The 13,633-nt window shown below is 40.1% G+C and overlaps 1 protein-coding gene across 1 annotated transcript; it reads left to right on the top strand.

Moving 5' to 3' along the window:
* The first annotated feature begins 6,592 nt into the window (after nucleotides 1-6,592).
* Nucleotides 6,593-9,766, top strand: LOC133592650 (E3 ubiquitin-protein ligase TRIM21-like). Its single transcript, XM_061945283.1, has 2 exons — nucleotides 6,593-6,619; nucleotides 6,937-9,766. The coding sequence occupies exon 2, from the start codon at nucleotides 6,939-6,941 to the stop codon at nucleotides 8,760-8,762; it is 1,824 nt and encodes a 607-aa protein (XP_061801267.1). The 5' UTR covers nucleotides 6,593-6,619; nucleotides 6,937-6,938; the 3' UTR covers nucleotides 8,763-9,766.
* Nucleotides 9,767-13,633: the final 3,867 nt, after the last annotated feature.

Here is a 13,633-nt window from a genome sequence, read left to right as displayed (position 1 = left end):
TGCCGTTTCTTTTCTTTTCTCCTCTGCTCCCCTCTCCCTATTATGTTGGATCCACTATGGACTGGACTCTCACAATATTATGTCAGACCCACTCGACATCCATTGCATTCGGTCTCCCCTAGAGGTGGGGGGTTACCCACATATGCGGTCCTCTCCAAGGTTTCTCATAGTCATTCACATCGACGTCCCACTGGGGTGAGTTTTTCCTTGCCCTTATGTGGGCTCTGTACCGAGGATGTCGTTGTGGCTTGTGCAGCCCTTTGAGACACTTGTGATTTAGGGCTATATAAATAAACATTGATTGATTGATTGATTGATAACATTGTAAGCTTATTAACACTAAAGGAAAAACACACTGGTCTTTTCTCGTTTCCCACTGTGGTTACAGTGAAGCCAAGTGCTACATACGCTTCGTCATATTCTGGTACGGCAAAAAAAAGCATGCTCTTTGAGGTTACACACGCCCCCCCCTGGCGCCGCACCACACCCTCCCCTGGCGCCACACTGCTCCCCCCCAGAGGGCCACCCCACTATCTGAGATGGACTGGTTTATGCCATTAAAGACTTTGTAAATCCGCTCTCTGCCCTCTGCCTCTGCACCTGGGGTTCACACATTTACCAGAACCTAACAATTCCACCCAATAATAAAATGATGTAAGTTAATTGAGCAGTGTACTGTAGATTGGCCATTTATTCATGTTATACCGTTTGTCCTCATTAAGGTCAAACTGTTTCTATAGTTTCCAAACGGTATTATATTTGGAATATGCTAAGGGCGGACTGACCATCGGGAGTAATGGAAATGTTTGGGCAGATTGATAATGGTCTGATCGATAGGCAGCTTTATTTATAATTATTTTTTTGGCTGTGCCTCGCTTTGGTATACAATGACTCTCTCGGTCTGACCCAGGAACGTAGACACAATAGACATGCTGGAGAATCAAAAATAGCTTGTAAAATGTCAACTAATAACAGGGCACTCGAAGTGAAATTCTACATCAAACCTATTCCCAGCCCCTTCCTGCTCCATTACCATGAACAGAAAAAGGCATTTGAAGCCGGGGTTGCGGGATCGATCCCCGGCCAGGATTCGGTCAGAAAGAAAAATTAGTGGAATAAAGTAAACAAAATCATTTGTTTTATTTTTTTACATTTTTATTTGTATTCATTATTTTTATAAAAGTCATATTGCACTAAAATTAAATGATTAAAGATTGTGTCTTCATTGTATGTGTATAACAATCCCTTGTTTATCGCTGTTAATTGGTTCCGAACATAATCGCAATTAATTAATTTACGCAAAGTATGAACAATTAATTATAAATAATATTTCCATAATTAGAGCATAAAAAAACTGTTTATGACCTTCTAAATACATTTTTTTTAACATGAGACATGAAATATTACCCTCTTGTCACCTTTACACTCTTAACCCCATATGGTAATGCTAAAATGAATGGATGCCTCAAGCTGACCCAATCAGTGGCCATGATACTGAACAGATCGCTCTGATTGGTTTGGTCTCATCTAATTACCAGTAATGCTATTTGTAGTTCATTCAGCCATTTTTATGAGAACATGCTTCAATTAAATACAAATTCCAAAACAATCGTGATGTGGTGAAGCTGTACTCTAAAGCATGCATGGAAATGAGTTCAGGGTCGAGTTAAATAGTGTAAGTCATTCTAGACGCAAAAGTCCAGGGGACGCATTTTTGTCCTTGTCCGCCTCTGACCCGCCACCCCCGCCCCCCTTACCTTTGAACTGTGAAAACCCCATCAATCCATTTTCTACCCCTTGTCCCTCTCTAGGTGGCTGGAGCCTATCCCTCTGAAGCCGAATATTGGAGGAAGATCAAATATTTTGGTGCTGATTTGTGAATGTGAAAGAGTCTAAAGCAAATGTTGCAGACAAACGTAAATATTCAAAGCCTGCATGGGGTTGGTTGGTTGTCAGATTAGATTATATAGGATTAATATACATGCTCGATGTATTTATATACAGTTCATCTGAACACATACCTTTTATTTTAATGCTGCAATGTATTGAAAGTGCGTTCTAATTAATCACTACTGCACATACACACACACACACACACACACACACACACACACACACACACACACACACACACACACACACACACACACACACACACACACACACACACACACACACAAACACACACACACACACACACACACAGTCAGACTTCATTAAAAGACAACCAACCAAGGAGAGGATTAAGTGTGATTTTCACGGAGAGAAAGATATTTTCCTGGAATATTTGGGATTAATGAGGTGTTATAGGTGCTTCCATTGTTTTTTTGTTGTTTTACTTTCATATGGAAATGAGCTATCATGCTTCAGTGCACATTCTTTGTTGTGGTAATGACCTTCAAAACAAACAAACAAACAACACTTTTATTAAAGGTATGTGAAGGTTGATAATTAATCTGTTTATGCAACTGGGAGCTGCTGCAGAGAGCAGCGGCAACATCATTCTCACTCGTTCCCACGCACTTTGGAATTGCATCACTCCAGAGTCAATTTAAGCCAAAAGCTGTACTGTAAGTCCAGGTATGTGCTTGCTGTACAGCTGGTGTGTGACTTTGTTGTTGTTTGAGTTGTAATTTTATCAATCAAGCCATCACCAGATTCAACTGACTTGTTTTCTCTAAAGCCCGACTGTGGAACACTTTCCCACTGAGGGCTGCTAAGAGAAAAATGCCAAGGCCACTTGGATATTCCTAATCAAGCTAAAACCCATCCAGTTTGGTGAAGTGAAGTGAATTATATTTATATAGCGCTTAAGGACACAATGGCTGTGACAAGGATGGCAAAAGCGGGGATCAAACCTGGAACCTTGAAGTTACTGGTACGGCCGCTCTACCAACTGAGCCACCCCACCCCAATTTACAGAGTAATGCTTAGCTACAAATAACCTACAGTATGTCTCAGCTATGATATACTGTAAATATATGCATACTGTCCATATGATATATTTAACTAAAATGCTTTTGGGGCCACATTCCCAGAAAACTAAGGACCGGGGAGACGGACTTCTCCCTTCCCTATTAGTCTTATTTTGTATATTCCAGAGAACCGGCGTCCTCTATGGTAGACATTTGATTTTGGTCTATTTATTTTGTCAGTTACAGGAGCAGTCTGCTGATTTTAAGAATCTTCTGCAAAGAGCTAGTCATCTTTATGACAGCACTCTTGTGACTTGAAGGATCCTCTACAAAAATGTGAGTCTCACAAGTTTTTTTAACTGATGTCGCAGGCCATCAGTTGAGCCCAAATGATGAAAAAGAGAGGATCTAAAATGGAACCTTGAGGAACACTACTAGTATAACTAAAGACGTTGAACAAATGACTACTGACTGCATCAGAAATAAACAAGCTATATCCCAATAGGCACAAGGCATTGATAGAATGGTGATCAGACGTACTGTATATGTTTTTTAAAACTGACTTTGAAATAACGTTGCAAAATAGTTGTATTTGTAAATCAAAACCACGTTGGTGTCTAATGTTGGATCCACGATGCTGGTTGGGAAATGACCAAAATTCAAAGGTCAACAATTGATTAAACGTCGTCAAAAAGCATGTTGTTCCAACGTTATGTTTGAGTTGCCCAATGTCAGGACCTAATTCAACAAGTTCTCAATGTTTTAATGTCTTGTGCCTGCTGGGATGGAGCTAAATTAGGGCCAAAAGTTTTGTATTTGAAAGCATTTACTTTGAAACTGAAAGTTCAAGTCTTGATGTTGAATTTTGAAAGTATATTAAAAAAAAAAAGAGGTGCACAATTTTTTTTCAGGTTGAATATAATTTTGATTATAATTATTTTGAATAAATACTTCCTTTTCCACTCGCATATATTTTGTGATATATGAGCTTCTGTTTTTTTTCAGATTCAAATCTTATTTTTTACAGTTAAATTAGTTCTTTTTTCAGTTTCACAATTTTCTTTTTCATTCTTTTTTTTTTTCCCAGATTCAGACTTTTGGCACTTTTTAGCGTGGCTCATGACAAACCTTTGCAAAGGCATAAGAGGGGGTACCCTATATCGTTGCCTTAAGGAAATTTAGGAACTAATTCGGTTCAAGCCAATGTATATATAGGCTACATACACCATGTGATTGTCAGTGAAAGAAATGATGCCAGTGAGACGTGAAGACAGTTTTAAACAGCACTGAGGACAAACAGAACAGCAGCAAATAATTATGACAGATTATGCACTTCAACAGCCAAACTTTAAATTCCGATTTCAATGTAGCACTTTGAGCGTGATCCGCTCGTAAATTGCAATGATGGCGCCCGGCCCGGCATGCAGGTGACAAATGTTCAAAATGAAAGGTCATTTTGTGGCAACATGCTACGTTTCGGATGTTTTTAAGTGGTGAACTGGCAAAACTACAAATGTAGAACATGGCTAACGTTACTACAGTAACAACTTTGTTCCGTATATCACATTACACACAAAAAAATGGAACTGCCAAAAAGGAGAGGATTTAAAGGGGTGCCTTGAGGAATGCCTCAGTTATGTAAATCACAGGTTTGTCATTTTCTATGTTTGCTTGCAAGGTTAAAATGTCAATGCAAGGATCTGCCAATGTGTTTACAGTGGTCCAAGCAACAAGAGAACTTTAGTGATTTTAGGAATTTGCTGCAAAAAAATCTTCCAAGTTTTGAACTGAGGGCTGCCAGTTGACTATCCCTGTCATATACAGGTATACTGTATGTACAGGGGTTGACAACGGAAATGGGTGTGTAATAGTATTCTTCTTCTATCTAGTCAATTCATTTTTTTATTTTCAGTGGGGCATTTTCCCCACTTAAATGTAGGCTGTCCATCCATCCATTGTCTACCGCTTATCCCTTTCAGGGTCGCGGGGGGTGCTGGAGCCTATCTCAGCTGCATTCGGGTGGAAGGCGGGGTACACCCTGGACAAGTCGCCACCTCATCGCAGGGCCAACACAGATAGACAGACAACATTCACACTCACATTCACACACTAGGGCCTATTTAGTGTTGTCAATCATCCTATCCCCAGGTACATGTCTTTGGAGGTGGGAGGAAGCCGGAGTACCCGGAGGGAACCCATGCAGTCATGGGAAGAAAATTCAAACTCCACACAGACAAGTTCTGAGTTCCCACATTTCTTATTGAATAGCATCTAATTGTCTGCACACAAGAATATTTTACTAAAGTGTTAGGAGGATGTTTCTACATTGGGGAGGGGAGGGACACACTGTTGCAGATAGTACCATCACGCCTTTGGCTCGCCGAATCCCGCCGTTGGCCCCAGTGGAACTCATTGACGGAAATTAGGCATCTTTTGAAAAAGGTTATGGTATTTCCGTTGGTTCACCTTTAATAAACTTAAATATATTCACCTTTTATAGTGTTAGAGCACATTAATGTGATGTTAATGACACCTAGAAACCAGTCAGTATACAACACCATCTGTTTATTTATTAAAAAAAAAGAAAAAAACACCATTAATTCGATTGATTGTCAGCAAGGGGCAAAATCAAACAAATCAGATTGGACTATGATTAGCCTTAGTTGAATACAGCCCTAAATATTACAGAGCATGATAACAGTATTTCACTGTGACGTAACAGTTAATTGTTGTGTAATATAGAATTATGGTACTTTTTACAATAATTTTTTGTAATGTTATAGTACATTTTGATTAAAGTATTTTACAGTGAAAATATGCTGTGAGAGCTGAGCTGGAAGGCAAAGCTTTCGGTCTACCGAGCTATCTACATTCCTACTCTCACCTATGGTCATGAAGTGTGGGTCATCACCGAAAGAATAAGATCGCGGAAATTAGCTTCCTCAGAAGGGTGGCTGGCATCTCCCTTAGAGATAGGGTGAGAAGTTCAGTCACCCGAGAGAGACTCGGAGTAGAGCCGCTGCTCCTTCACATGGAAAGGAGCCAGCTTAGGTAGTTCGGGCATCTCGTGCGGATGCCTCACGAGCATCTCCCTAGGGAGGTCCTCGTTGCACGTCCCACTGGGAGGAAACCCCGCGGCAGGCCAAGGACCAGATGGGGGGATTACATCTCCTCTCTGGCCTGGGAACACTTTGGGATCCCCCAGGAGGAAGTTGCTAATGTTGCTCTGGAGAGGGAAGTCTGGGGGTCTCTGCTGGAGCTGTTGTCCCCGCGACCCGATTCCGGATAAGCGGTTGAAGATGGATGGATGGAATATGCTGTGAAATCCAGGTAAATCTTTACAGTGTATCTATAGGTATATACATCTTCTTGTCTTTTACCTCTATTTTTGAGGGATTATCATCATTTTGTCATTGTTTTTCAGAAAAAGTTTAATTGGAGCAGTGTTTCCTGAACATTAATAGAAACAGACCGTTTGTCATGAAAATTATCAACAAGCATTTAAACTGAAGTACAAAAGGCCCGAATTATAGTGTATTTTATGTCACAAGATCTGTGTCTATTAATAAGTTAACAGAAAGGAGAAGGTGTGTAACCCATATTTAAACACAGGTGGGAGGGGCCAGACGCTTTCAGAGAAATTAAACTAAACATATTTATTTGCACTAAGACAACAGAGCGGAAACAGTGAAGAAAAGGAGAAGGTAAGGCCCATAGATTACTATACAAAAAGTTGTTCAAACAGTTAAATAGTACTCATGCTTCACTAATTCAGAGGCAAATATGACTTGCTATTGTTGTTAATGAAGTCTGAAAGGAGTTTGTCATTGGCAATTAATAGCAAAGTTGAGTCAGCTTCTTTATTTTCAAGCTCATTGTTCTTTCAGGTATTTTTTTTTCCTCTCTGTAATGTTTGTCTGATCTTGAATGGGAATGTGCTGAAAATTTTAATTTCCCCTCAGGGATTAATAAAGTATTTCTGATTCTGATTCTGATTCTGATAAATGTGATTTTTTTGCAGGCATGGCCACAGCTAGCAGTTTTCTGACTGAAGACCAGTTCCTGTGCTCTATCTGCCTGGACGTGTTTACCGAGCCCATTTCGACACCATGTGGCCACAATTTTTGCCAGGCGTGTATACGACAGCACTGGAAGGACAAGGAGCAGTGTCAGTGCCCCTTGTGCAACAAAAAGTTTGCCAAAGACCTCAAACTGAATGTCAACACCGGCTTCAAGGAGATAGTGGATAACTTTAAGGCCCATCAAGCCGCACCAGTCAAACAGGACGAGGTGCCATGTGACCATTGTCTGGGCACCAAATTCAAAGCCCTAAAGACCTGTTTGGTGTGTTTGTCATCCTACTGTGGCGTTCACCTGGAGCCTCACCACAGAGATGCCGCCTTGATAAGTCACAAGCTAACACACCCAGTGAAGAATCTCTCAAACAAGTTATGCAAGAAACATAACAAAATGTGTGACTCCTTCTGCAGGGATGACCTGGTTCAGGTCTGTGAGCGTTGCGTGGATCATCGCGGACACCATACCGTGTCTTTGGAGGATGAGTACAAAAAGCAGAAGGCTGTGCTGCAGAGAAAAATGTCCCACATGGAGGAAATGATACATCAGCGAGAGAGGAAGGTCCAGGAGATCAAGGAATATGTGGCAATCAGACAGATGGATAAGGATGAAGTTACACCAAAATGCTTCAAAACCTTTTCTCTCTTAGTTGCTTCTATCGAGGTGCAACTGGCTAAGTTGAGTCAGGCCATTGAAGACAAGCACAAAGCAGCCGAGCGACAAGCTGAAATGTTGATCAAAGAGCTGAAAGAAGAAATAGATCAACTGCACACGACCAGCAACAAACTGGAGCGCCTCTCACACATCGAAGATCACCTCGAGCTCATTGACAGAGTTCGGTCCTTGCCGTCTTCCACTCCACACACCAAGAACTGGTCCGAGGTCAGCATCATTAGTCAGCACGGCGTGGCCTTGTTGGCAGCTGCCCTAAATCACCTGGAGGACACCATGGACAGAGAAATGCAACAGGCTGCTGAAACCTTCAGGACATGTTGTGGAAAGCTTCTTCAGGAAGAACCCCGGAAGAACCCAGCACAGCCAATCACTAAACTGACGAGTGACCCAGAAGGCCACAGATTGGAAGTAATCAGGCAGCAGTATGCAGTGGACATTACCTATGACCCTTTCTCTGGAAGTGACATTCTGTTGTATTCAGACGATCTCAAACAAGTGCTGACTTATGATCTTTTGTGGCTCCCAGATAGACAGAAAAAAAGGAGCAGCTATGCCTTTGTGCTAGGAAATAAGAGCTTTTTTAAAGTAAGATTCTACTTCGAGGTCAAGGCCACAATGAAGACCGGCTGGGACGTAGGGGTTGCCAGGCAGTCTATAAACCAGAATCGCAAAATCACTGATAAATTCTGGATCAACACCTGGGTCCTCAGATTGAGAAACAGCAAACATCTGAAGGCTCTACACACAAGTCCTGTCCGACTGCCTTTCATAAAAAAACCTGAGCGAGTCGGGGTGTTTGTAGATTACGAGGTGGGACTGGTGTCCTTCTACGATGTGGACAATTTCACTCTCATCTACTCTTTCACCGACTGTGATTTTAATGAGAGAATTTACCCATACTTCAGCCCCTGCCCGAACGATGACGGCTTAAATGCGGCGCCTCTGGTACTCACACGTTCTTTGCCTGCTCCACACAAGAGACAAAATCCACCCATCATGAAGTCACAGCGGCAACATGACAATGACTTTTATAAACAACTCGTTATAGTTGTAATCGTAATCTTTTGCTCTTTAATATTTGGCAGTCAAAAGTAGGATTGGCCATCATTGGCAACCTAGTCTTATATTCCCATTCTCTCAGAATCGTCAACATTTTGAATGCTGATTCCTATTTTCTATGCTCACGCTTCTGTCCGAGAGAATTAGCTGCTAAATAGTTGGCTTGCAGCTAACTTTATCTACATGCACCGTGTGGCCTCCGTCCTCTAAGTCAGTAATCCTTCGTTACGGCAAATAAATTGCAATTTTTAAGTTTTATTGTCAATGGTAGACTGAAACACAAGGCTAAACATGTTAACCACAAAGGAAAAGCCAGCAGGAGGAGGCATGCTAACCGCTAAACCATCTTGAAACGACAGAAGAAATACGGGTACGAGTAAAGTATTAGAAGGGTAAATGGATGCGTGTTACAGCAGGAAAGTAAGTATATACAGTATTATCAGGAAATGATCTAGTAGATTAATAGGAGTCTAGAGAGAATGGATAATATAACAAAAACTGCTCTATTGCTGTAATATAGTTGTGATACCAAAGGTGGTTTCAACATATGGTCCACTACTAGTGATCAGATCAATATATACCTTTTCCAGTAATCTTTTTTTTTTTTTTAATTTTGGTTAATGTTTACAAACTCGGGAAATAATCGCCTTGAAGGCAAAAACCAAAGGAATGAAATGAGTAATAGATATACATTTTTGCTTTTGTTTATTATATACTACTGACTTTGCTTGGAATCAAACAATTTTATGTAATTAAAGACAATAAGGGACAGGTTTAAATATTGTATTAAATAAAAAATATTATGGTTAATACATTGATATTGTTGCATTGCCATAACTCAGGCTGTGTTTCTGTTTTTGCTGACGTTCTCTCTCTCCCAAAGTGTGGCCCCGGGCAGGCTCAGGAGCTCAGGGCTCTCCTGGAACCAATGTACCATGTACCTACTTAAGCAATCTGTTTCAACTGGTTGCTGTTGTAGTTTTGCTCTAGTTGTCCACAGTCACGTCTTTATGTGATAACGTTTTTAAACAGTAAGTAAAAATGTGTCAGTCCTAAAACTGTTAATTGAAAACAGCAATAACACAAATGTATGATCATTGCAGATGTGACTGACATTATATGTATATGCACCACTAGAGGGCAGTCTACTCACGCTATAGTTGCGGCTATAGTCAGATTGAGAGAGTATGGCCAATTTGGTTTCAGCATCTCTTAAATGGTTGGTTAAAAGGCATTCACATGACAACAGAGTGCCATGTTTGTTTCCAACTTTGAGCTCGCCACAGCTGGAGCTATGCTTACACTGCACTTCCTCATTTGACGTCTTTATGAATTGAAGAGGGGTTATTTTGCCTTGTCGACACGCATATTCAGACTGTTTTTTGTTATTATGTTTTATTGATTTTCATGATTACAAACATACAAGCAAATGAGCAGTCAATTAATTATGGATTGTACATGACTATATATATATATATATATATATATATATATATATATATATACACACACGTATAAAGTCGCGATCAAAAGTTTACATACATTTGTAAACAACATAATGTCATGGCTGTCTTGAGTTTCCAATAATTTCTACAACTCTTATTTTTTTGTGATAGAGGGATTGGAGCAAATACTTGTTGGTCACAAAAAACATTCATGAAGTTTGGTTCTTTTATGAATTTATTATAGGTCTACTGAAAATGTAACCAAATCTGCTGGGTCAAAAGTATACATACAGCAATGTTAATATTTGGTTGCATGTCCCATGGCAAGTTTCACTGCAATAAGGTGCTTTTGGTAGCCATCCACAAGCTTCTGGCAAGCTTCTGGTTGAATTTTTGACCACTCCTCTCGACAAAATTGGTGCAGTTCAGCTAAATTTGTTGGTTTTCTGACATTGACTTGCTTCTTCAGCATTGTCCGCACTTTTAAGTCAGGACTTTGGGAAGGCCATTCTAAAACCTTAATTCTAGCCTGATTTAGCCATTCCTTGACCACTTTTGACGTGTGTTTGGGGTCATTGTCCTGTTGGAACACCCAACTGCGCCCAAGACCCAACCTCCGGGCTGATGATTTTAGGTTATCCTGAAGAATTTGGAGGTAATCCTCCACAGTTGTCAATATTGGGGTATTTTGTTGAGCACATTTTTAAGCAAATAATAACCTGTGATTAATCACAGGTTTAGAGTGTGATTAATCTGATTCAAAACAATAATCACTTGACAGCCCTAATATATATTTATATATATATGTATATATATATACACACATAAAACAGCGCAGTCGATTACAATTAATTGGAGGCAGCCACCACATTTGACATACTTGACGCAAAAGTCACAATTTCTCTGTAATTGTTGGTCCAAAGCTAATGAAGATTTTGGCAAAATAAGGGTAATATGTCTTTTTGGTCGTTCTGTGTATTTTTATACATTTACTTCACTGTTGATTTGATGTTAGACAGCTTGTTGGTCACTAAACACTGCATAAATGTATACAGTGGAGTGCATCAAATACGGAATAAAAGCACTTTTTTTTTTAAGTCTATGAGCTGGAGTATGTTTAAACCTAAATCTATAACAAAGGTGTCCAACTAGTTGTTACTGAGCGCCACATCGCTCTAATGGCTGCCCTCAATTTTACCGTAAAAGTGATGGTGGTTTTACGGGTCCTGTAGTTTGTTTTTTTATGGTAAAATTCTGCCCCCTGAGCTGCCAGTTTTTTTTTACCCTAAAATCTATTGTCATTTTTACAGGGTACAATTTGATGGATAACTTGCTTTGAAAAAAATAAGTCAAGCAGGAATTTAATATTATATTTTGTTTTAACCAACAAAAAGTTTGAAGTTATAATATTAAAGTTTGGGGGTGGGTGGTACAATCGACCTTCCGCCCGATTGTAGCTGAGATAGGCTCCAGCGCCCCCCGCGACCCCAAAAGGGAATAAGCGGTAGAAAATGGATGGATGGATGGGGGTGGGTGGAGCAAGTTACCACCTTATCACAGGGCCAACACAGACAGACAGACAACATTCACACTCACATTCACACACTAGGGACTATTTAGTGTTGCCAATCAACCTATCCCCAGGTGCATGTTTTTGGAGGTGGGAGGAAGCCGGAGTACCCGGGGAGAACCCACAACATCACAGGGAGAACATGCAAACTCCACACAGAAAGACCCCAAGCCTGGGAATCAAACCCAGGACCTTGTGAGTATGTGTATATTGTCATCACTACTTTGACAAAAAGAAAGTTGAGATATATGTGTTTTATTAATAGGACATGCAACATTTCAGCTGTGCTTTATTTATTAAGTGGATCCCTCCACTCAAACATTGTGGTCATTGTCTCTACTCATGACCGTTTAAGTTGTTATTTTGAATTGCATCACCAGAAAGTGGGCTGACAACTAGCTAGCTGCCGCCAAGCAAAGGCAGAGTGGAAGCCAAGACCAATACGAAAAAATGGTAGAAAAGTCGAACTGCAATGAGTTTGATAGGTGAGCGATCAGGTACGCTGGCATTGATTGGCTTAGCCTGTGCCAAACTGTCGTGAAGCTGTTGTCGTTCGATGGAATGTATTTATATTTTACAGAGACTGTTTTTTAATTCTCACGCCCTGTATGTTAAATAAATAAAAATATTAAAAAGTATAACACATAATGCTGGATGGGCTTAACTAGTTCTACACAGATTTCTGACGGGGCTGTCGCATCCTCTGCCCCGGTGTAGCGCCGTTGTTGTGCCGGAAAACGCACCCCTGCCATAATATGCACCCCCTGACGCGGGAGCGCGCTTACGTCACTCGATAGGCTGTCAAAAATAACAAAACAAAAAAAAGGAAAATTTTTATCGGCATCATACTGCCAAGAAAGAAAATTAGGAAAATCCAGAATACATTTTCTGCAATTGGGTGCATTTCTACACTACATTTTACCTTTAGATTTATTCTCATCTACCAAACTCTTTTGACTGTGTTTTTGACACTTACATGTCCAATGTAATGTACCACATCTTTTTTTTAGTAGATCATTTACTAACATTATTATCATTGAAAATGTAATGCAAAATTCTATAACATGCATGCCAAGTACTCAGAAAACATTCATCCTTCGGCAACTCTATCCTGTAGCCACACTCTTTGGGTAATATTTCCGGTGTTGTGATCTCTGTTTACAACCCGTCACGTCAAAAATACTATAACTGGTTTGGAATTAACAGTGTTTGGATTGTAATCATACAAATATGATTAGCAGAAAATCAGACAGTCGCCAAAGTTGTGGCTCAGAGAGCGAACAGAGGTGACAAAAAGTAAGCTAGCTGGACGAGTAGCTCACTCGCAAGCTTGTTTCGTTGCTCCAGATCATCTGCCTGTCCTGCAACTCGTTAGGGCGTTTAGGCGAGAGAAACAGCAAGTATGTGCGGCGGAGGCGAGCGTTCAACAAATTTGGTTTGGATTGTATTTTTATTGATGTTTCATTAAAAAAAACACGGAAGTGATATTTTGACACGAAAATTAATGGTTAAAACGCGGATTTCCACGTTTACGTGGACATTTTACATACCTACAATTTAAAGTATATGCAATCAAGTAATAACCTGTGATTAATTATGATTAATCCAAATTCAAAGGTGTAATTAATTTGATTTAAAACAATTAACTATTTGACAGTATGTATTACGCCCTATACATTTTACCTGCACTTTGCCTGCTTTCTCTGCCTCCTGTGGTCACGACTAACACAAACACTAACCCGACTAACACTAACACAAATGAACATTTAATTTTTTTCCTGTTTCACTATGCCTTTTGTGCATTTTTCCCATTTGTGCTGTTTTTAAGTGTAATTTTAATTCTACAACTTTTGTTGGCCCTGTGATGAGGTGGCGACTTGTCCAGGGTGTAC

The sequence above is a fragment of the Nerophis lumbriciformis genome, linkage group LG04, assembly GCF_033978685.3.
Source record: "Nerophis lumbriciformis linkage group LG04, RoL_Nlum_v2.1, whole genome shotgun sequence".
In the NCBI taxonomy this organism is placed as follows: Eukaryota; Metazoa; Chordata; class Actinopteri; order Syngnathiformes; family Syngnathidae; genus Nerophis; species Nerophis lumbriciformis.
The sequence above is the reverse complement of the archived record's forward strand: the minus strand, read 5'-3'. Positions and strand labels throughout refer to the sequence as shown.